Source organism: Ornithorhynchus anatinus, chromosome 4, assembly GCF_004115215.2.
Source record: "Ornithorhynchus anatinus isolate Pmale09 chromosome 4, mOrnAna1.pri.v4, whole genome shotgun sequence".
NCBI lineage: Eukaryota > Metazoa > Chordata > Mammalia > Monotremata > Ornithorhynchidae > Ornithorhynchus > Ornithorhynchus anatinus.
Genome location: NC_041731.1, coordinates 111049536 through 111072393, shown reverse-complemented (window position 1 = coordinate 111072393; position 22858 = coordinate 111049536). Strand labels below are relative to the sequence as shown.

The 22858-nt window shown below is 44.6% G+C and overlaps 1 protein-coding gene across 1 annotated transcript in view; it reads left to right on the top strand.

Moving 5' to 3' along the window:
• The window catches only part of ST6GALNAC5 (ST6 N-acetylgalactosaminide alpha-2,6-sialyltransferase 5), a 237889-nt gene that overhangs the window by 175189 nt on the left and 39842 nt on the right, over window positions 1-22858 (top strand). Inside the window, exon 3 of the mRNA XM_029062035.2 lies at window positions 22264-22673. Within this exon, the coding sequence (XP_028917868.1) occupies window positions 22264-22673 (410 nt within the window). The remainder of the gene's footprint in view (window positions 1-22263; window positions 22674-22858) is intronic.

Here is a 22858-nt window from a genome sequence, read left to right as displayed (position 1 = left end):
CATCTAGTCTGCAAGCTCTTTGTCTACATATCATGTCTACATATTGCATTGTACTCTCCCAAGCACTCAGCACAGTGCTCTGCAGACAGTAAGCACTCATTAAAGTGCTCGATAAAGCACTCATTGAGAAGCAGAGTGGCTTAGTGGATAGAGCATGAGTTTGGGAGTCAGAAGGAGCTAGGTTCTAATCCCAGCTTCTCCATGTGTCTGCTGTGTGACTTTGGGCAAGTCACTTCACTTCTTTGGACCTCAATTACCTCATCTGTAAAATAGGGATTAAGAGTGTGAGCCCCATGTGGGACAGGGACTGTGACTCTGTCCTACCTGATCAACTTGTATCTGCCCCAGCACCTAGAACAGTGTTTGGCACATAGTAAGCACTTAACAAGTAACATAATTATAATAATGATTATTATTAATAATAATAAATATAATTGATTGCATAGTGTGGAACTAACACTCCAATCTAAACCCAGAGGGAGAGGTGATTCACATTCGTTTCAAACACCCAAATTCTGTGCCATCCAACAAAATGTGAATTGACAATCTCCTCAAAATAAAGGAGAACGATGCCATGTTTTCTGTCAGATTCAGAAGAGTGACTGTTGAAGAACACCGTAACCTCATGAGACATGGCACCAGAAGACAATTCCATACAAGGTCTAGTATTTTCTTCAGATATTCAAGGATCAGGGATGGGGTTTAGGCATGCAAGCGATCAATCAACGGTATTTATTGAGCACCTACTGGGTGCAGAACAATATACTAAGTACTTGAGAGAGAACTATGGACTTAAACTGCAAGTTCCTTGTGGGTAGGGAATGTGTCTACCAACTCTGTTGTCTTGAACTCTCCTAAATAGTGCACTGCTCTGCACATAGTAAGAACTCAATACCACTGATTAATTGACTGATTAATAATAATAATAGTAATAATGTTGGTATTTGTTAAGCGCTTACTATGTGCAGAACACTGTTCTAAGCGCTGGGGTATACAGGGTAATCAGGTTGTCCCACATGAAACTCACAGTCTTAATCCCCATTTTACAGATGAGGTAATTGAGGCACAGAGAAGTGAAGTGACTTGCCCACAGTCACACAGCTGACAAGCGACGGAGCCAGGATTCGAACCCATGACCTCTGACTTCCAAGCCCGTGCTCTTTCCACTGAGCCAAACCATCCCTGTCCTCAAGGACCTTACAATCTAGTGTGGGAGACAGACATTAAAATGAATTACAGATAGGAAGAATAACTGCAATAATGATAGTGGTATTTGCAAAGTGCTTACTGTGTACCAAGTCATCTACTAAGCTCTGGATAGAGACATAAAATATGCAGATAGGTCACAGAAGAAGAAGCAAAATAGTATAAAATTATGTATATAAGCACGACAGGATGGTGTGAATGCCCATGTGCTTAGATGACGCAGAAGTGATGAAGGGGCAGGGGTATGAGGAGGTGAGGTGAGAAATTAATCAGGAGGCGTGGAGGATGTCAAAGATGAGGCAAGCAGTCATCTGTTAGATGTGAAGGGAGAGGGAGTTCTAGATGGTAGAAGAGATGAGAACAAGGCACAGCGAATATACTGGCTTGAGAGAAATCAAGCATGTAAGCTGGAGTGTAGTGGGTGGAGAAGGTGGCTATGTTTTGAGTAGAGTGCTTTTTTTAAGTACCTTAAAGCCAAGGTCAAGAGTTTCTAGTTGATGTGGAGAGGACTGGGCAAGCCATTGGAGATTTTTGAGGAGTACTTAAAACAGTGCCTAATATATACTAAGTGCTTAACAAATATTTTTTAAAAAAAGAGTGGAAAGTCATAGGTTGAATGTTATTTTTAAAAATAATCCTGGCAGCAGAATCAATCAATGGTACTTATTGAGCGCTTACTATGTGCATTCATTCATTCATTCATATTTATTGAGTGCTTACTATGTGCAGAGCACTGTACTAAGCGCTTGGAAAGTAAATTCAGCAACAGAGAGAGACAATCCCTACCCGACTACGGGCTCACAATTTAGAAGGGGGAGACAGACAGCAAAACAAAACAAGCAGAGCACTGTGCTAAGCACTTAGAAGAGTACAATGCAACGGAATTAGCAGACTCCTTTCTTGCCCATAATGGGCTAACAGAGGATAAAGTATCAATACAGAGGGGAGGTACTGGAGATGGGCAGGGCAAGGAGGAGTCAAGTTGTGGTATGACAAATAAATCGACCACTATGGTGAAAATTTAAATGGAGAGGGACAGATTCTGAAAGTGTTATAGAGGACTTGGTATAATGATGCTAATAACAATTGCCATATTTAAGAGCTTACTATGTGCCAAACACTATACTAAGCACCCCCATCCCACATGGGATTCACAGTTTAAGTAAGAAGGAGACCTGGCATTTAATCCCCATTCCACAGATGAGGAGAAGTGAAGTGATTTCCCCAAGTTCACATAGCAGGCAAGTGGTAGAGCAAGGTTTAGAACCCAAGTCCTCTCTTGGGCTTGTGCTCTTTCCACTAGGCCACTCTGCTTCCATCTCACTGGTATTGGTCTGAATGTAGGTGGTGAAAGAGAAGAGTCAAGGATGATGCTAATGTGACAGACATGAAAGCTGGGAGGGTAGTGCTGTTTTAGGATGGAATGGAAAGTTAGGTGGAGGAAAGATGAGGAGCTCAATTTTGGAAATATTGAAATTGATATTCTGGTGAGACATCCATGTGGAAATATTCCAGAGGCAGAATTGCAGAAGAGAGAGGTCAAGCCTGAGGAGGCAGAATTGGAAATCACTTGGGTATAAGTAGTAGGTAAAACTGTGGGAGTTGATGAGCTCCCCAAGGGAGTAGGTATAGATTGAGAACGAAAGGGGACCAAGAACGGAGGTTTAAGGGTTACTCACAGCTAGGCTGAGGAAGAGCCAGGAAAAAAAAGATACTGAGAAGGATCAGCTGGACAGAGAGGAAGAGAAACAGGAGAAGACCGTGTCAGAAAAACTAGTTAAAATGGGAGAAGGGGGTAATGCACGGTTGAATGCAGCTACAGGTCAAGGAGGGAGGGTAGAATGGAATACAGTCCTTTAATTTGGACAAGGAGGAGGTCACTGGGACTTTGGGGAGTGTAGTCTCAGTGGAGCAAAGGGTACAAAAGCAGGAATAGACAAGATCAGTGAGGAAATTGATGGAGAGGAAGTGGAGGCAGCCGGTGTATACAATAAGACTGTAAGATGACAGTAGTCAGGGAATGTTTGTGTAACGTTGGGGTAAAGAGATCAGAACTCTGTGTGGGGAGAGGGCTGCTTTGTGGAGAGGGGAAGAGAAGCAGCATGGCCTAGTGGCAAGAACACAGGCTTGGGAGCCAGAGTGGATGCTAATCCCGGCTCCCCCACTTGTCTGCCATGTGAACAAGTCACTTCACCACTCTGGGCCTCATTTATGTAAAATGGGGATTAAGACTGTGAGCCCCACATGGGACAACTTGATTACCTTGTGTCCTCCCCAGTGCTTGAACGGTGCTTGGTACATAGTAAGTGCTTATCAAATACCGTAGTTATTATTATTATTATTAAGTGTGGGAAAGAACATAATTATGAGGTTGTGGTCTCAGTGAGATTTCAGAGTTGTTGAGGTTAAAGATTGGATAATCACTAAAAATGAGACACGCCTGCATGAAAGCACAGAGTACCTTGGTATTCAACAATAATAATCATAACCATAATAATCATAATAGCAGTATTCATCAAGATGCAGCATGGCCTAGTGGAAAGATCATGGACCTGAGAGTCCGAGGACCTGGATTCCAATCCCAGCTCTGCCATCTGCTTGCTATTTGTCCTCGTCATTTAACTCTCTGTAATTCAGTTTCCTCATCTGTAAAATGGGGATTCAGTATCTGTTCTCCATTCTACTTAGACTGAGCCCTATATGGGACAGGGACTGTTTGCACCCTGATGATCTAGTATTTACACCCCTGTTGGTACAGTGTTTGACATCTACAACCCGGCTATGCCACTTATCAGCTGTGTGACTGTGGGGAAGTCACTTAACTTCTCTGTGCCTCAGTTACCTCATCTGCAAAATGGGGATTAACTGTGAGCCTCACATGGGACAACCTGATTACCCTGTATCTACCCCAGCACTTAGAACAGTGTTCTGCACCTAGTAAGTGCTTAACAAATACCAACATTATTATTATTATTATCTAGTAACCCCTTAACAAAAAACCCCAATTTGGTGCAATGTTATTGATCAAATATGATTGAATGCATGGGTCTAGGAATTTGGGAAGTACAACAACAGCACAAGACACATTCCTTGCCCATAAAGAACTATCACTTTAGCATGGGCCTGGAAGCCAGAAGGACCTGAGTTCTAATCCTGCTCCACCACTCATCTGCTGTGAGACCGTGGGGAAGTTACTAGGTGCCACAGTTCCCTCATCCGTCAAATGGGGATTAAGACTGCAAGCCCCATGTGGGACACAGAATGTAAAAACAATTTAAAAAAATTACTCTAACAGATGTTGGGCATTTTTTTGACAAATGGATTATTTTGCAGTTAAGAGTATCACACTGGAAGGAAATGCTTATCATTATTGCCGGTTTGCATTTTATTTACAGCCAAAAATGTGCTACAGGCCTAATCAATCAATCACTCAATGGTATTTATTGGGCGCTTTCTATATGCAGAGCACTGTTCTCAGCTCTTGGGAGAGTACAACTTCCATCATTTGAAGTGACTTTGTTACAGTTTTTTTCTGACCCTCCATAAGAATCTTATTTTGAATCAAGCACTGCCAACCATGCGTTCTACCAAGCCTGAGCAAGAGGATATGTGACCGTCCACTGGGGATTACTCTCTGTCAGGCACTCCAGGTTTGAAAATGTCTTCTTTGCAGTGACCTCCATGCCAGAGGCCCCAGTGGTGTCCAATTTGAAGGATATTTATTTCCTCCAGCTTCAAACCAAAGTGAAGTGCAAACCCCAGAGCTCTTAGAAAATATGCTTTAACCCTTCCCCGACTCCTTAGTCTCACCCAGTTTGCCTCAGAAACTCCTAAGACATTTTCTAGAATCATGGGCAAAGAATAGGATTTATTAAGTGATGACCCTTCTTTTGACTGGGCTGATGAGATACACTTGAATCTGGGAGAGTTTCAGCCATTTGAGCCTATAGGACTCAGGTGGTCATTGTCAAATAAAAAAAGAAAATAAAGAATGACAGCCGGTTTCACTGTACGGGTGGAGGGCAGAAATCACACTGCAGTGGAGTTCTTGGCGGACTGACCCTAAGGACACAAGAAATGGACATTAGGGAGCTCAGATGGTTGAGTATGCTGCCTAAAAATGGAACAGTTCCTTCCATACAATTCTTCTGCTTCACAGGACAATTAGAAATAAATATGATATATTTTATATTTTGGTGACCTTGGAAAAAACTACATTTTACTCATATGAGAAATACCATTTTGGGGGAACTATAAAATTAAAGTTCTTCCTCATGAAACACAAGAGCATACTTCAAATGGACAATCACATATCCTCAACCTCCAAAGTAAAACCGAAGAATGAAATTTCTAAACGCTACTAAATCCCAAACTGTTTTATCAAGTTAGCAGGCCTCAACAGAAGCTACTTAGTACAGTGGTCTGGACATAGTAAGTACTCTAATATCAAGGATGATGATGATGATGAAACAAAAACCTTTTTATTAGTAACATAAGGTACTGGTTACAAAAAACCAGGTAGCCTAGATGAAAGAACACTGGTCTGGGAATCAGAGAACCTTTCATTCATTCATTCATTCATTCATTCATTCGATTGTATTTATTGAGCGCTTCCTGTGTGAACAGCACTGTATTAACTGCCTCAGAGTGTACAATTCAACAATAACAATACAACAATAGATACATTCCCCACCCTCAACGAGTTTACAGTCTAGAGGTGGGGAGGTAGACATCGATATAAATAAATAAATTACAGACACGTACATAAGTGCTGTGGACCCGGGAGTGGGGAAGAGCAAAGGGAGCAGGTCAGGGTGACGCAGAAGAGAGTGGGAGATGAGAAAAGGTGAGGCTTAGTCTGGGAAGACGTTGCTATGCCTTCAATAAAGCTTTGAGGCGGGGGAGAGTAATTGGAGGATTTGAGGGGGGAGGGCATTGCAGGCCAGAGGCAGGACGGGGGCTAGAGCTAGGCTAGGGCTACAGAAGATCGAGGCAGAGTGAGAAGGTTAGCAATAGAGGAGCGAAGTGTGAAGGCTGGGTTGTAGTAGAAGAATAGTGAGATAGTAGGAGAATAGTGAGATGAAATAGGTGGGGGCAGGGTGATAGAGTACTTTAAAGTCAAAGGTGAGGAGTTTTTGTTTGATGTGGAAGCAGATGGGCAACCCCTGGAGTTTTTTGAGGACTGGGGTGACTTGTCTGAATGTTTCTGTAGAAAAATGACCCAGGCAGCAGAGTGAAGTGTGGACTGGAATGGGGAGAGACAGGAGGCTGGGAGGTCGGCAAGAAGGCTGATGCAGTAATCCAGGCGGGATAGGATGAGTGACTGTATTAACATAGTAGTAGTTTGGATGGAGAGGAAAGGGACCTAGGTTCTAATCCCAGCTCCAGCCCTTGCCTCCTTTGTGACCTTGGGCAAGTCATTTAACTTCTCTTTGCCTCAGTTTCCTCATCTGTAAAATGTGGATCCAATACCTGTTCTGCCTCCTACTTAGACCATAAGCTCCATGTGGGACAGAGACTGTGTCCAACTTGAGAGCTAGCATGGCATAGTGGATAGAGCATGGGCCTGGAAGTCAGAAGGTCTTGGGTTCTAATCCTGGTTCCACCACTTATCTGCTCTGATCTTGAGCAAGTCACTGAACTTCTCCGGGCCACAATTACCTCATTTGTGAAATGGAGATTAAAAGCATGAACCCCATGTGAGATGGGGACTGTGTCCAACCTGATTACCTTGTATCTACATCAATACTTAGAACAGTGTTTGGCACATAATAAGCACTTAACAAGTACAGTAAAAATAATAACAATAATAATAATGAGAAATAATAATAATAACAATGGTATTTGTTAAGTGCTTACTATGTGCCAAGCGCAGTTCTAAGCACTGAGGTAGAAGCAGCATGGCTCAGTGGAAAGACCCCGGGCTTGGCAGTCAGGGGTCATGGGTTTGAATTCTGGCTCTGCCACTTGTCAGCTGTGTGACTATGGGCAAGTCACTTAACTTCTCTGTGCCTCAGTTACCTCATCTGTAAAATGGGGATTAACTGTGAGCCTCACGTGGGACAACCTGATTACCCTGTATCTACCCCAGCGCTTAGAACAGTTCTCTGCACATAGTAAGCACTTAACAAATACCAGCATTATTACAAGGTAATCAGGTTGTCCCACTTGGGGCTCACAGTCTTAATCCCCATTGTACAGAGAAGGTAACTGAGGCACAGAGAAGTTAAGTGGCTTGTCCAAGGTCACTCAGCAGACAAGTGGCAGAGGTGGGATTAGAACCCTCGTCCTCTGACTCCCAAGCCCGAGTTCTTTCTCGATTTTGTGTAATTGGAAATCATTGAGCTAAATCATGGACCAATTGTAGGGAGGCTTTTTTTTTCTACCTCCTGGTTTTCAGCTTGCTGATAGAAAGGTCCTCCAGTTCCAACTTTCTTTTGGCTGGAGACATTTGCTATGTGACTTGTTATGAGTGACTCCATGAAAAAGTCTTATTTTGAGCTTTACAAAGGTCACTTTCCTCGGACTCTATATCTCAGCATTGGGTTCTCTTTCTTGAGGAGCCAACAAAGACTTTGCCCCACATCAAAATTTTGCATTTGGATTTCTCTAAAATAAGGGTTCCCCTGAGGTGAATTTTCTCCTTCTCTGTGACTGGTTTTACGTGGGGATATCCTGTGTCCAATCACTCAGATCGGTTAATGCCTCCCTGAAATTCACTGAAATGCTATTTCTCTTTTCTGATTGATTTGGGGTTTATTACTCTTCCTTGTCCCTTATTCCTTATTTTTTATTCAGTGATATGACCACTAGTCCTTCCTGATAAGTAATTCATTTCCCTCTCCTGTCTCCATCCAGTACATGTTTTCTAACATGGGAGCATATCATTCAGAATAAATTTGAAAATTATTTTAACAGACAGGCATCAGAAAGGCAGATGGATCATTAGGAATTGAAAATAGCCCTAAAGCAATAAATACCAGGATTTTATCAAAGGAATGGAGACACTTAGAGAAACTAAACCAGAACGCTATATTTTCCTAAAGGGATGTATCTGGTGATTTGAGGTGGTACCCACTAGACTAAGAACTCTTTGAGGGCAGGGATCATGTCTAATTTTCACCTGAGTATTTTTTCTCGGGATTCAGTATAATGCTCTGCACAAAGTAAATGTTCACTAAATGTCATTCCTATTATTACTACAGACGCAACATGACCTAGTGGAAAGAGTGCAGGCCTGGGAGTCAGAGGACCTGGGTTCTAATTCCAGCTCTACTACTGGTCTTCTCTGTGACCTTGGTCAAGTCACTTCACTTCTCTGTGCCTCAGTTCCCTCATTTGAAAATTGGGGATTCAATACCTGTTCTCTCCCCTATTTAGACTGAGTCCTATGTGGACCCGATTATCTTCTATCCATCCCAGCACTTAGTACAGTGCTTGGCACATAGTAAGCATTTAAGTACCACAATTAATTCATTCCTACTAAGAAGAAAGTGTATTTCTTAGTAATGACTCATTGGCATATCACTGAATGGGAAATGAGGGACATACACCCTGAAAAAGAAATAACATTTTTCTAGTGAATTGCAGGGATGCCTCAACTAATAAGAATGACAGGACCCAAGACATCTCTATGCAAGATGGAACTTCGATTGACAGCTAATAAAGACCGGTAATTACATGAAAACATCAGGTTTGAAAGTGCAGAGATTCTCAAAACACCTAAAGCTATTTAATAGAACCTGTGTTTGCTATAGACTAGCAGGCAGTTCCCAGAGCTTGCCCAATCTAATTACCGAGCTGATGGACATTATGCTCTGAGGTTCCTTCCCCGATGCCAAGTAATTCAGAATTTTTAGGAGAGAGCCAGTCCGTGGCCTTCAGAGAACTGTTTCAGAGGACATTGTTGAAGTTTTATAAAAGTCAAATTTAATTTGACTTTGATTTTGAAGCAGAAGCTCTGCTTTATTCTAAATTTGGCTCTGCCAGTTCAGTGGGGAATGATCTTTCAGATACTCCGGAGCCAGAGACCGGACAATGGAATCTGTTCCAAGGGCCAGATGTAGGCCTGAGCCAAGCACCCAGCAAGGAGAATGAAAGGAGGCTCCACGTTTACCGGTGGTAGGATTCTTTTAGTAAGGAAAGGTGAGACCAAGGGTTAAATGTTTCCGACAACTGCCCCCCGTCCCCGTTACAACATTACGGGTTCCCTGTAAGAGATTCCCCCCCATCCCTACTTCCCCTCCCACCCAAGCCACCCAAAGAACCAGCTGAGAGGTAAAGAGGCCCAAGCAATGCTGCCTATAGCCACAGAGGCATTAGAGCACTGCCCTCCACATCCCTGACACCCTCAGACAGTGCTTCCCTTCGACCTAGTGGCCTGGGAGGCCTCACAACCCCACCTGAGCAGTAGAGAAAAAGATCAAGCCCGAGAGATCTCACTGCCATTCCCCCAAGCCCCTTCCCCCTTCCTGTGTCCTGTGCCCTTCCCAGTTTCACCCCCCAGGTGGGTTTCCTCACCCCTGACATCACTTTGCTGGGGATTAGCGGCATTCCTGAGGTGTGTGTCCTCTGGAGACACCTTACCCCTCTGAAATGGCTGCTCAATCTTTCCTGACATGCCCGGCCTTTTTTTGTCCATGGTGTTTATGCCTTTTCTGGAAATGATGGGTCCTTTTGTTCTTGCTGCAGTCCCATTGTCCTTCTCTGTTGTTTCCAATAACTGCCCTGATTCCATCACCTATACCGTATGATTTTTATTTTGTGATGGTGTTAGTTAAGTCCTTACAATATGCCAGCAATGCACTATTAGTACTATGAATAGTAATAATAATTGTGGTATTTGTTAAGCACTTACTATGTGCCAAGCACTGTACTAAGTGCTGGGGTGGATACAAACAAATCGGGTGGGACATGGTCCCTGTCCCTCATGGGGCTCCAGTCTCAATCCCCATTTTACAGACAAGGTAACTGAGGCCCAGAGAAGTGGAGTGACTTGCCCAAGGTCACCCAGCAGATAAGTGGTGGAGCTGGATTTAACAGACAGGCATCGGAAAGGCAGATGGATTATTAGGAATTGAAACTAGCCCTAAAGCAATGAATTTTATCAAATTCATAAAATCCAGGATTTTATCAAAGGAATGGAGACACTTAGAGAAACTAAACCAGAAGGCTATATTTTCCTTCTGACTCCCAAGCCCATGCTCTGTCCACTAGCCCGTGCTGCTTCTCTATGCTGGGGTAATAATAATAATAATAATAATGTTGGTATTTGATAAGTGCTTACTATGTGCTGAGCACTGTTCTAAGCGTTGGTGTAGATGCAGGTTGTCCCACGTGGGGCTCACAGTCTTAATCCCCATTTTACAGATGAGGTCACTGAGGCACCGAGAAGAGGTGTGCCTTACCCAAAGTCACACCGCTGACAAGTGGCAGAGCCAGGATTAGAACCCATGACATCTGACTCCTAAGCCCATGCTCTTTCCACTGAGCCATGCTGCTTCTCAAAACAGCTAATCAGGTTAGACACAGTCCATGTCTCACGTGGGGCTCACTGTCTTTATCTCCATTATACAGATGAGGAAACCGAGGAACAGAGAAGTGATTTGCCCAAGGTCACAGAGCAGTCAAGTGGAGGAGCCAGGATTACAACCAGGTCCTCTGACTCACAGGTTCATGCTCTTTCCACTAGGCCATGCTGATTCTCAAGTGTTCTTCCTTCACTCTTGTGCTACTTAACATAAATGGTATTTATTGAGCACTTACTGTGTGCAGAGCATGTACTAAGTGCTTGAGAGAATACAAAACAACAGTTAGCAGATAAGTTCCCTGCCCACAACAAGCTTTCAGTCCAGAGGGAGACAGACATTAATATCCATAAATAATTGATAATACATCATTTTAAGATATGAATATAAGTTCTGTGGGGTTGAGAATAGGGTGAATATCAAATCCCCAAAGGTCACAGATCCAAGTGCAGAAACAATGCAGAAGGGAGAGGGAGCCGGGGAAAAGAACTATAATCAGGAAGACCTTTTGGAGGAGAAGTGACCTTAATATTCAATCAATCAATGGTATTTATTGAGCAATTACTGTTGCAGAGCACTCTACTAAATGCTTTTTATTCATTCAGTCCTATCTATTGAGCGCTTTCTATGAGCGAAACACTGTACTAAGTACTTGGAATATAACAACAAGCAATGCTTGGGAGAGTACAATATAATAATAATAATGTTGCTATTTGTTAAGTGCTTACTATGTGCAGAGCATTGTTCTAAGCGCTGGGGTAGTTACAGGGTAATCAGGTTGCCCCACATGAGGCTCACAGTCTTCATCCCCATTTTACAGGTGAGGTCACTGAGGCCCAGAGAAGTTAAGTGACTTGCCCACAGTCACACAGCTGACAAGTGGCAGAGCCAGGATTCGAACCCATGACTTCTGACTCCCAAGCCCAGGCTCTTCCCACTGAGCCACGCTCCTTCTCTGAGTTGGTAGAAACATTTAAGAATGCTTTGAAAGTGGGAAGAGTGGGGATAGGACCTATATGGAGTGAGAGAGAGTTCCAGACTATGGGGAGGATGTGGGAAAGGGGACAGTGTGAGATGGATGAGATCGGGGCACAGCAAATAAACTGGCTCTAGCGGAGTGAATTGTGTGGGCTGGGTCGTGGTAGGAGATCAGTACCGTGAGGTAAGGAGCGAGTGAGGTGATATGAAACAGTCCCATCCCATCTTCCCGCTCCTTCTAGTATCTTCCCGGCACATAGTCTGAGTACCCCAGACTTATATAATAATAATAATAAAAATAATGGTATTTGTTAAGTCCTTACTATGTGCCAGGCACTGTACTAAGCTTTGGGGTGGATACAAAACAAATTGGGTTGGACGTAGTCCCTGTGTCACATGGGGCTCACAGTCTTAATGTCCATTCTGTGGCTGAGGTAAATGAAGCGCAGAGAAGTGAAGTGACTTGCCCAAGGTCACACAGCAGACAAGTGGCAGAGCTGGTATTAGAACCCATGACCTTCTGACTCCCAGGCCCGTGTTCTATCCACTATACGGTGCTACTTCCCTTATAGTGGAAAGAGTACGGGCTTGGGAGTCAGAAGACATGGGTTCTAATCTGGCTCCGCCATTTGTCTGCTGTGTGACCTTGGGTAAGCCACTTAACTTCTCTGTGCCTCAGTTACCTCATCTGTAAAATGGGGATTAAGAATGTGAGCACCTTTTATCTACCCCAGCACTCAGAACAGTGCTTAGCACATAGTGAGCACTTAAATGCTATAATAATAATAATATATTAATTTATGTCATCATTATACCCACCCCAACCTCAATGTCAGCCACCCTAACATTAACCAAATCACAAAGAGTGTTGGAAAGGTCAAGTCCAGAATTGTTGATTCATGACACCAGGATTAGAACAGTGTTTAGCACATAGTAAGCGCTTAACAAATATTATAATAATAATGATAATGATAATATATGAATTTATGTCTTCATTATACCCACCCCAACCTCAATGTCAGCCACCCTAACATTAACCAAATCGCGAAGAGTGTTGGAAAGGTCAAGTCCAGAATTGTTGATTCATGACACCAGGATTAGAACAGTGCTTAGCACATAGTAAGTGCTTAACAAATACTATAATAATAATAATAATGATAATATATGAATTTATGTCATCATTATACCCACCCCAATCTCAATGTCAGCCACCCTAACATTAACCAAATCATGAAGAGTGTTGGAAAGGTTAAGTCCAGAATTGTTGATTCATGACACCAGGACAGAGAGGAGGAAAGTACAATAGAGTTAGAAGGCATGATCTCTGTCCTCACAGAGCTCAGCAGCTAGCGGACGGAGCAGCACAAAATTCACAAAATAGACGGGAGGAAGAAGGAGAAGCAGCATGGCCTAGTGGAAAGAGCATGGGTCTGACAGTCAGAGAACCTGGATTCTAATCCTAATCTTGACAAATTGCTTACTGTGTGACCTAGGGCAAGTCACTTAACTTCTCTGTGCCTCAGTTCACTTAACTGTAAAATGGGGATTAAATACCTGTTGCCCCTCCTACTTGGCCTGTGAGCTCCAAGTGGGACAGGGACTGTATCCAACCTACTTAACTTGTACCTACTCCAGGATTTAATATGGTGCTTAACAAATACCATAAAAAAAATGAGGGTGTAAGCCTTTATATAGTGGTGCATATAAAATTATTTATATTGAAATGAGACAGGTGATTGAGTGTTGAAGTAGCTGGGTAGATGGGAAGATATGACCTGGGAAGAGGAAAAATTAATAGGAAAAAGCCTCCTGGAGGAGGTGGGATTTCAAACAGAATTTGAAGATGGGGAGAGCTGGGGACTGCTGTATTTAAGAGGGAGAGAATTCCAGCAGGAGGAATGGCATGAGGTGAGGAGGAGATGAGAACAAGTTACAGTGAGTAGGTTATCTTGAGGGAAACAAAGCGAGCTGGGTTGTAGTGAAAGAGAAGAATGAATGAATAAAAGGGAGAGACCTAATGAGTAAGGGAGAGACCTAATGAGTAAGGGAGAGATCCATAGATGTTTGCCAAATGGAAAATAATACCAAAAATGAAGTAAAATATTTTGTGGGTATGCATGTGTGCTCACAGCATAGTATCAGAAAATGCCCAGAAACTTAAGGTACCCTTCTAGCAATATAATTGGCTGGTTTTGCATCTGAAATAGCCTAAAGGTACGCTGTTCGGTGTGGTTGAAATTCCCCAAGCAGGCAGTAGGTTTTTCAGGGCATTTTTCAATTCACAGTAACTCTAATAACCTTGGCTTGGAGCATTTACCACGGATTAATAAGTGGCTGGGCTTAATGGTCCTTGGTCGTGCCTCGAGCCATCTTCCCCGTCAGCTATTAATCCCCGGGAAACGCCTCGCGCCTCCATCATGACCGCAGAAGGAGCTGCGAGGGCTCTGAAGCAGACGACCATCTCCTTGTCCTTTTCAGCTGGAAGACTCTCAGGACCGGCTCCTCATTTTCCCGTCTCGTGTTTCCAGCTCCTTATTTTCCCGTCTCAGTTTTCCCCATGGCCAAGTGATTCAGCATTGCATCCCGGCCCGGGAGGCCCTCCACTTTACCCACTGGCCAAAGTAACGAGAAACTGTCCGTTTGAGAGGCCGCAGGCTGCGGGAGGACAGTGAGGCAGAAGAACATGGGTGACCCTTGGCATTGCAGTTCTTGGGACGAATTGTTGCTGGGTTGCAGGGTTGTTGCTTTTGTTTCATTATTATTAGTAGTAACAATATTAATAATAAATATGGTATTTGTTAAGCACTTATTATGTGCCAAGCACTGTTCTTAGTGCTGGGGTAGATATAAGCAGCATGGCATAGTGGATAGAGCCCAGGCTTGGGAGTCAGAAGGTCATGGGTTCTAATCCCAGTTCCACCACTTGTCTGCGGTATGACCTTGGGCAAGTCACTTCACTTCTCTGGGCCTCAGTTACCTCATCTATAAAATGGGGATTGAGACTGTGAGCCTCACGTGGGACACATGGGACTTGTCAGCTGTGTGACTTTGGGCAAGTCACTTAACTTCTCGGTGCCTCAGTTACCTCATCTGTAAAATGGGGATTAAGACTGTGAGCCCCACGTGGGACAACTTGATTCCCTTGTGTCTACCCCAGCGCTTAGAACAGTGCTTGGCACATAGTAAGCGCTTAACAAATACCTACATTACATTACAGTTACTATGGCCAACCCAACTGGCTTATATCCAACCCAGCACTGGCACATAGTAAGTGCTTAACAAATACCATAATTATTATTATTATACAAGGTAATCAGGTTAAATACAGTTCCTGTCCCACATGGGGCTCACGGTTTACAGATGAGGTAACTGAGGCAAAGAGAAGTTAAGCGACTTTCCCAAGGTCACATAGCAGATGCATAGCAGAGCCAGGATTAGAATCCATGCCTTCTGACCCCCAAGCCTTTGCTCTCCACTAGACCAGGCTGTTTCTTAAGTACCTACAATGTGTCAGGCAGTGTACTAAGTGCTGGAGTAGATACAAGCTAATTAGATCGGACACAGTCCCTGTCCCACATAGGGCTTGTGGTCTTAATCCCCATTTTACAGATGAGGAAACTGAGGTGCAGAGACTGCCCAAGGTCTCAGAGCAGACAAATGGCAGAGTCGAGTTTAGAGCCTGGTCCACACTGCTTCTCAATGCTATGCACGCAATGGGGCTGGGGCTGTAGGTCTCACATTGACTTTTTCAGTCACATACATCCAGAGGTGAACGGCACCCACAGTGGTGCCTTCTTAGAGTACAAAGAACGTCTCTCTCTCTCTCTCTGCCCCCTCATATACATCCACTAAGTCACGCTGCTTCTCGCAGTTGCCAATGAGGCCTTTGATTTCTAAGGATGGGAAAGCTCTAAGGAAGACAGTAAAAAGAAATAGGGGCTTATAGGGGTTCACTAGGCCAGGAATCCAAAGAGACCACTGAGAGGAGCAATGTCTGGCCTCCACTCCATGGGGTTATTTCAAGCTCTCAGGGTTCACGCCGGTGCTATCTGCATTCCCGTTAAACCTCACTGACACTTTATCTTGCTTCCCCAAGCCGGGTGTCAGAGCAACGACCTCACCTACCTGCACTGTGGCTGATGATTCATCAATGTGGCACATGAATGGTGAAAGGAAAGCACCCGTTAATACGACATTAGGAACCTTAGCTCACAGAACCGGGGATATTTCTACCCATATCATTAAGAACTTACAAACATTACAGTGCTGCATAGGTGACAGTGAGAATGGCCCCGAGCCAAGCTGGGCATATAGAGCTCCTTGGAAATAGGTCCATAGCAATTGTTTAATTTGGGATCATTCAGCCTCCTCAGACATCATCCGTGGACTCTGAATGCAGGGAAAAGAATTCAATTGCCGTCTTCATTGGGAGTGATTCAGCCTTCGGTACAGGCTCCATTCAGTGGCTGGAAAGTGTAACATTACGTTTCCCGCAGCTATTGTCATTTTATTGGCCCCACTTACCGAAAGGCACTTAAAGCATAATTCAGGCTTCAATCTCTTTTTCTGTCATGTTTCATGCATCTGTGCGGTTCCAACAATGGATGTTGGAGCTGTGGGTAATCAATAGTTCGGGGTTTAGAGAGTTCAGCAGAAACCGCTCGAAGAAATGCACGGAGCCGGATTTGATTTTCTTTGCTCTCCTCAGTTCTGACACGCGAATTCAGCTCGGGTTAAAGGAAGACCTACGGATCTACTCCGGACAGAGATGGCTTGGATTGGTGGCCATTCGGATTCTTGCTCTGGTGGCTGTGTGTGGTAGATGTGTGTGTATGTATATATGCCTATGTATATATGTATTACATATATGTATATGCATATGTGTGTGTGTGTTTCTATATGAGGGGGCAGAGAGAGAGAGAGATGTTTTTTGTACTTTAAGAAGGCACCACTGTGGGTGACGTTCACCTCTGGATGTGTATGACTGAAAAAGTCAATGTGAGACCCACAGCCCCAGCCTCGTTGTGTGCATAGCATTGAGAAGCAGTGTGGCCTAGTGGAAAGAGCATGGGCCTGGCAGTCAGAGGACTGGGTTCTATTTCCAGGTCAGCCATTGCCTGCAGTATGAACTTGGGCAAGTCAATTTATCTGAGCCTCCGGTGCCTCATCTGTAAAATGGGGATTAAATACTCATTTTTCCTTCTAATCTGTGAGCCCCATATGGGATAGAGACTATGTCTAACCTTATTAACTTGTATCTATCCCAGCAATCAGTACAGTGCTTAGCACATAGTAAGCCCTTAATGCCTCAATTATAGTTATTGTTCATTATCATTAATAATAATAATAATATCTGTTAAGAGGTTACTTTGTGCCAAGCCCTGTACTAAGCCCTGAGGTATTTACAACATAATTGGGTTGGACACCGTCCCTGTCCCACATGGCTCACAATCCCCAATTTTCAGTTGAAGAACAGAGGCCCAGAGATGTTAAGTACTTTAAGCAGCATGGCATAGTGGCTAGAGCCCAGGCCTGTGAATCAGGAAGTCCTGGGTTCTAATCCTGGCTCTATCACATCTGCTCTGTGACTTTGGGCAATTCACTTCACTTCTCTGGACCTCAGCTTCCTCATCTGGAAAGTGGGGACTGAGACTGTGAGCTCCGTGTAGGACAGGGACTGTGTCCAACCTGATTAACTTGTATCTACCCCAGAGTGTAGTACAGTGCTTGGCTCATACTAAGATATTAACAAATACCATAATTATAATTGCTATTATTACTTGCCCAAGGACCCACAGCAGAAAAGTGGTGGAGCCAGAATTAGAATCCAGGTCCTCTCACTCTTATGACACACAAAACTGTCCCTTTTTGTGCTGTCACATTGGTTGTTTGCAGTTTTCAATGCTTGCTGTAGTTTTCACTTAAATGTCCTTTCCTCACCATTCTTACGACACTTCTGTTTGAAAAGAGCTGCCCCTGGCTGTCTATATGCAGAGTACCGCGCAGTCCTTATGGCACTGGGATGTTACCCTTTTGACACAATGTTTCCCGAAAAGCCGCAAAACAGCTCAGAAAGTGAGGGTTCCAAGAAGGTTATAAATATAACTTTATGGGATTCCGGATAGCATGTGAATTTAATTTTTCTTTAGGAAGGTTAATCTGCAGTTCTGCAGGGTGGAAATCAGGCCAAAGGAAATGAAATAAAATGCCCACTGAACACTGACCCGTTGGCATTATCCATTTCCAAGTTGTGTCCGGGAATGGCCCAACCAGACCCTTTTGGGAATGGCACATGTCTTGAAACCTGCCTGGCCCCGGCCTGCTGGGAGATTTTTGTGGGGTTCACAAGGCACTGTTCCATCCCTTTATGTCCCTCGCTTATTATAATGATGGTATTTGTTAAGCGCTTACTATGTGCCAAGCACTGTTCTTCTTCAGGAACCACAGCAGCCCATGCATCCAGACCCAGTCCTCAGCAGTAAGGAAGAGAAAAATCAGAAGGTTTAATATTTTCTCCCCTTCATGGTCCTTGTTTGCCATTGGATTCCCCCATTGCAGCTTCAGGCTTAGTAAATACATGGGCGAAAAAGGGCAACAGGGCTCAAGACCCACCCACAGGCTTTGCGAAAATTCCCATGAACAGGAGGTAGAGCACAGGCCTGGGAGTCAGAAGGACCTGGTTTCTAATCCTGGCTCCGCCACATGTCTGCTGTGTGACCTTGGACAATTACTTCATTTCTCTGTGCTTCAGTTACCTCACCCGTAAAATGGAGATGATAGCATGAGTCCCATATGGAACAGGGACTGTGTCCAACCTTATGAGCTTGTATCTAGCCTAGCATATAGAACAGTGCTTGGTAAATAATCAGAGCTTAACAAGTACCATAATTATTTTTATTAATTTTGTAATTAAGAGTTAAAGTCTAATCCTTCTGAAGTGGAAAGAGCCATGGATGCACTTTGGATCTGACCCTCATCTCACCAATGCCTCATAATAAAAATAATGATAATAATGATGGCATTTGTTAAGCGCTTACTATGTGCCAAGCACTGTTCTAAGCACTGGGGTAAATATATGGTAATCAGGTTGTCTCACGTGGGGCTCACATACTTAATTCCCATTTTACAGATGAGGGAACTGAGGCACAGCAAAGTGACTTGCCCAGATTTATGCAGCTGATGTGGTGGTCCAGGATTAGAACCTACTACCTCTGACTCCCAAACCCGGGCTCTTTCCACTAAGCCACGCTGCAGTTGGAATGACCTCCAACATACCCACAAAGATGCAGCGTGGCTTAGAGGAAAAGGCACAGGCCTGGGAGTCAGAAGGATTCTAATCCAGCCTCCACCACATCTGCTTTGTGACCTTGGGCAAGTCCCTTAACTTTTCTGTGCCTCAGATACCTCATCTGTAAACTGGGGATTAAGAGTGTGAGCCCCATGTGGGACGGGGACTGTGTCTACCCTGATTAGCAGTGCTTAGAACAGCGCTTGGCACATAGTAAATGCTTAACAAACATCATCATAATAATAGCAACTATTATTATTATTATATGGTTTACCCCTGCCCACACCATGACCCAGGGATAGACTCCCCATCAGAGAAGGACCCCAGAAAAATGGCAGTCCAATTCTGGAGCTTCTCTTGAAATGGGTTTGACTAGGCAGATAAAAGAGCTCGTTACAGAACAGCCCATGCCTCCGTAAACCACCATGTCCTTTCTAGTGCCTAGCACAGGGCAGTGATTTGATGTTGGCTGACAAGCATGTTATCTCACCATCCCGAGAGGCATGTGGGTGGAGATAATGCTATGCCCATGTTACAGCCAATGAAGCAACTTTGGCATATCTGTTGAAAGAAAAAGAAACAATGGAGCAATGGTCAGTACCCGGAGCCTCGATTCCAAAACAGTGCAAGTCTCACTGGGCTGGGCTATACGACCTCAGGAAGGCCCAGTCCTGCCAATTGTGTGCAGTTGAATAGTAAACAAAACAAGCCAATTCAGTTTTAACGAGCGCTCTTGAAACACGAACGTAAATATAACAATAACCGCTGCTGGGTCCTGGTCTATTCCCAGAGGACACGATGTGTTTTTATTCAGATACAATGTCTTGCCTTCTTGGCTAGAGTGAGATTATAGCAATGAGAAGATGGGAATGAACAGCAGAGGGTTCTTTGTCTGATTGGAGGAAAACTTCGATTAGATGCTGGTTGGTGATTTCACACCTCAATCAGCCATAAATTCCTGGTCTTCCTTCGGAAATGGTGGGATGGAGAAGGAGGAAGGGGGAGGAGCTGGGTGAACAAAAGTTGGGACAGACAGAAAAAAGAAGAGGAGAAAGACAAAAGCAGATCACTAAGAATGGATCCCGAGTCTCCTTTCTCCCTCCCTTCAACTTCTATCAGTTCTTCTCCCTCAATTCCTTTTTCCTCATCTACCGATCAATCAATCAGTCGGTCAGCCAGTGGCACTTACTGTGAGCAGAGCACTGTACTAAGGCTTGGGAAAGTGCAATACAATGTAGGCTCACTGTGGCCAAGAAACGTGTCTACCAACTCTGTTGTATTCTCCCAAGCGTTCAATACATGCTCTGCACACAGTAAAGGCTCAATAAATATGATTGACTGAGTTGGTAGACACAGACCCTGCCTACAGCTGGAGGCAGACATGAAAATAAATTACAGATAAACGACAAACCACTTGGCCGCAGCTATGCCTGGGGGACAGGGTTTCTTTCCTTCCTCTTTTCTGCAAAGGGTCATGGGTTCTACCTCGGCCGCACCTCTCCTGGCCCCAACCTGGAACAGAGATCTCCTTTGTCAGGCCAAGAGTCTTCTTCTTGCCCCCATTCACCATCTTGTGTGAGGTTACAAGGTCTCTTCCTGCAACCTCACCTGAGCAAAGTCTGGCAAAAACAGAACTGTTGGCCATCAGTCAGTTGTATCTAGCACTTATGCACTTATCTACAAATTATATGTTACAGATTATTCATTTATATTAATGACTACCTCTCCCTCTAGACTGTAAGCCCATCGTGGGCACGAATTGTGTCTACCAACTCTATTGTGCTCTCCCACGCACTTAAAACAGTGCTCTGCACACAGTAAATGCTCAATAAATGCCATTAATGATGAGGATGATGATTTAGCAATCTTTCACTGCGGGCACAGCACTGCACTAAATTTGGGGGAGACTTCAGTAGAGCTAAAAGACACAATCCTTGTCTTCAAGAAGATTACAATCTAACAGGGAAACCAAGGTGTAAATTTAAGGAAATATGACTCTGAACTGACTTGGGTGGCTTCCAAATGCCACTCAAACTGGGAATCACACCACTTGGCCACTCACCCTCCCTGAAGGAAGCTTTGCAGCCCAGGGGATTCTGAGAGGTTGGACCAAAAGTGTCATTCAGTTAAAGTATCTAGTGAGTGTCTAATGGATTTGCAGTAGACGTTTCTGAGTTTATGTTCCCATTTTACAGATGAAGTGACTGAGACTTGGAGAAGTGAAGGGATTTGCCCAAGGTCACACAGCAGATACATGGCCAAGTCAGGATTAGAACCCAAGTTCTTCGATTTTCAGGGCTGTTCTCTTTGCACTAGGCCAAGCAGTGTCCCTGTGCTGCCTAGCTCAATCCTCCACGTGTGTGAGGTAGTAGGGCTTTGCAAAAGAGATTGCAGCAATCTGTTTCTTCCACCAGTGTCACATTCGTTCATTCAGTCAAATTTACTGAGCACTTACTGTGTGCAGAGCACTGTACTAAGAGCTTGGAAGAGTACATTACAACAATAAACAGTCACATTCCCTCCCCACGGAGATGAAGTGTTGCCTAATAGCACCAGAAGCAAAAATAGAGGAAAATTTCTCAATCCCTAGTAGAGCCGACTTCAGATTTCTCAATCCCTAGTAGGGCCGACTTCAGATCTTTGAGCACCCAGAGGTGGAGAAAAACTTGGAGTGTTATCCTGTTTTGTCCCCTGAAGTCTGTTGAAACCCTCAAACCAAAAACATCTCTCTGGGGGTCAGTGGGGAGGCCTCTGACCTATAGGCCATCACGTCCCCCTTACAGAGCCCAGTTTCCCCAAGTACTGCTTCTGACATTGTGCTAGGAGGCTATTGCCTCCCTTGGTTTCCTCCAGAAGCAGGCCCATGTCCTCGGGTCCTGGTGAGCGGCATGGAGGCCAGAGAGCCCGGGCCCCCCACATCCCCTCCAATCGACCACCAGCCTCTGGGGACCTGGAGCATTGGGATTAATGTGAAAGCAGCACGGCCTAATTGCTAGAGCACGGGCCTGGGAGTCAGAAGGACCCGGCTTCTAATCCCATCTCTGCCATTTGTCTGCTATGTGACCTGGTGCAAAACACTATACTGGGCCTCGGTTACCTCATCTGTAAAATGAAGAATAAGACTGTGAGCCCCATGTGGGGCAGAGACTTTGTCCAACCTGATTAGCTTGTATCTACCCGGCTCTTAGAACAGTGCCCGGCACATAATAAATGCTTAACAAATATCATTTTTTTAAAAAAAAACTTTCTAATGCTTGTTTTCAGCCGCTGAAAATGCACTGCCAGAGTTGCGCCCTCGTCACCAGCTCGGGGCACCTGCTGGGCAGCAAGCAGGGAGACAAGATCGACGAGGCCGAGTGTGTGATTCGAATGAACGACGCGCCCACCTGGGGGTACGGGAGAGACGTGGGCAACAAGACAAGCCTGCGTGTCATCGCCCACTCCAGCATGCAGAGGGTCCTGCGCCACCGCCACGAACTGCTCAACATGAGCCAGGGCACCGTCTTCATCTTCTGGGGCCCCGGGAGCTACATGCGGAGAGACGGGAAAGGGTTGGTCTATAATCACCTGCGGTTGATGAATCAGATACTACCTCAGCTGAAAGTCTACATGATCACTCGACACAAGATGATCCAGTTTGACGATCTCTTCAAGCGGGAGACGGGCAAGGACAGGTAAGGACGCTGAGGCGGCCGCAGAAGGGCTGGAGTGATGTGAGGCGGCGAGGTGAGCGGCTAATCGGGGAAGACCGTCTGGAGGAGGTGTGATTTCAGAAGGGCTTTGAAAATGGGGAGAGCGGAGGTCTGTCGGATATGAAGATGGGGGGCATGTCCTGGTCAGAGAGAGATGTAGCAATTAT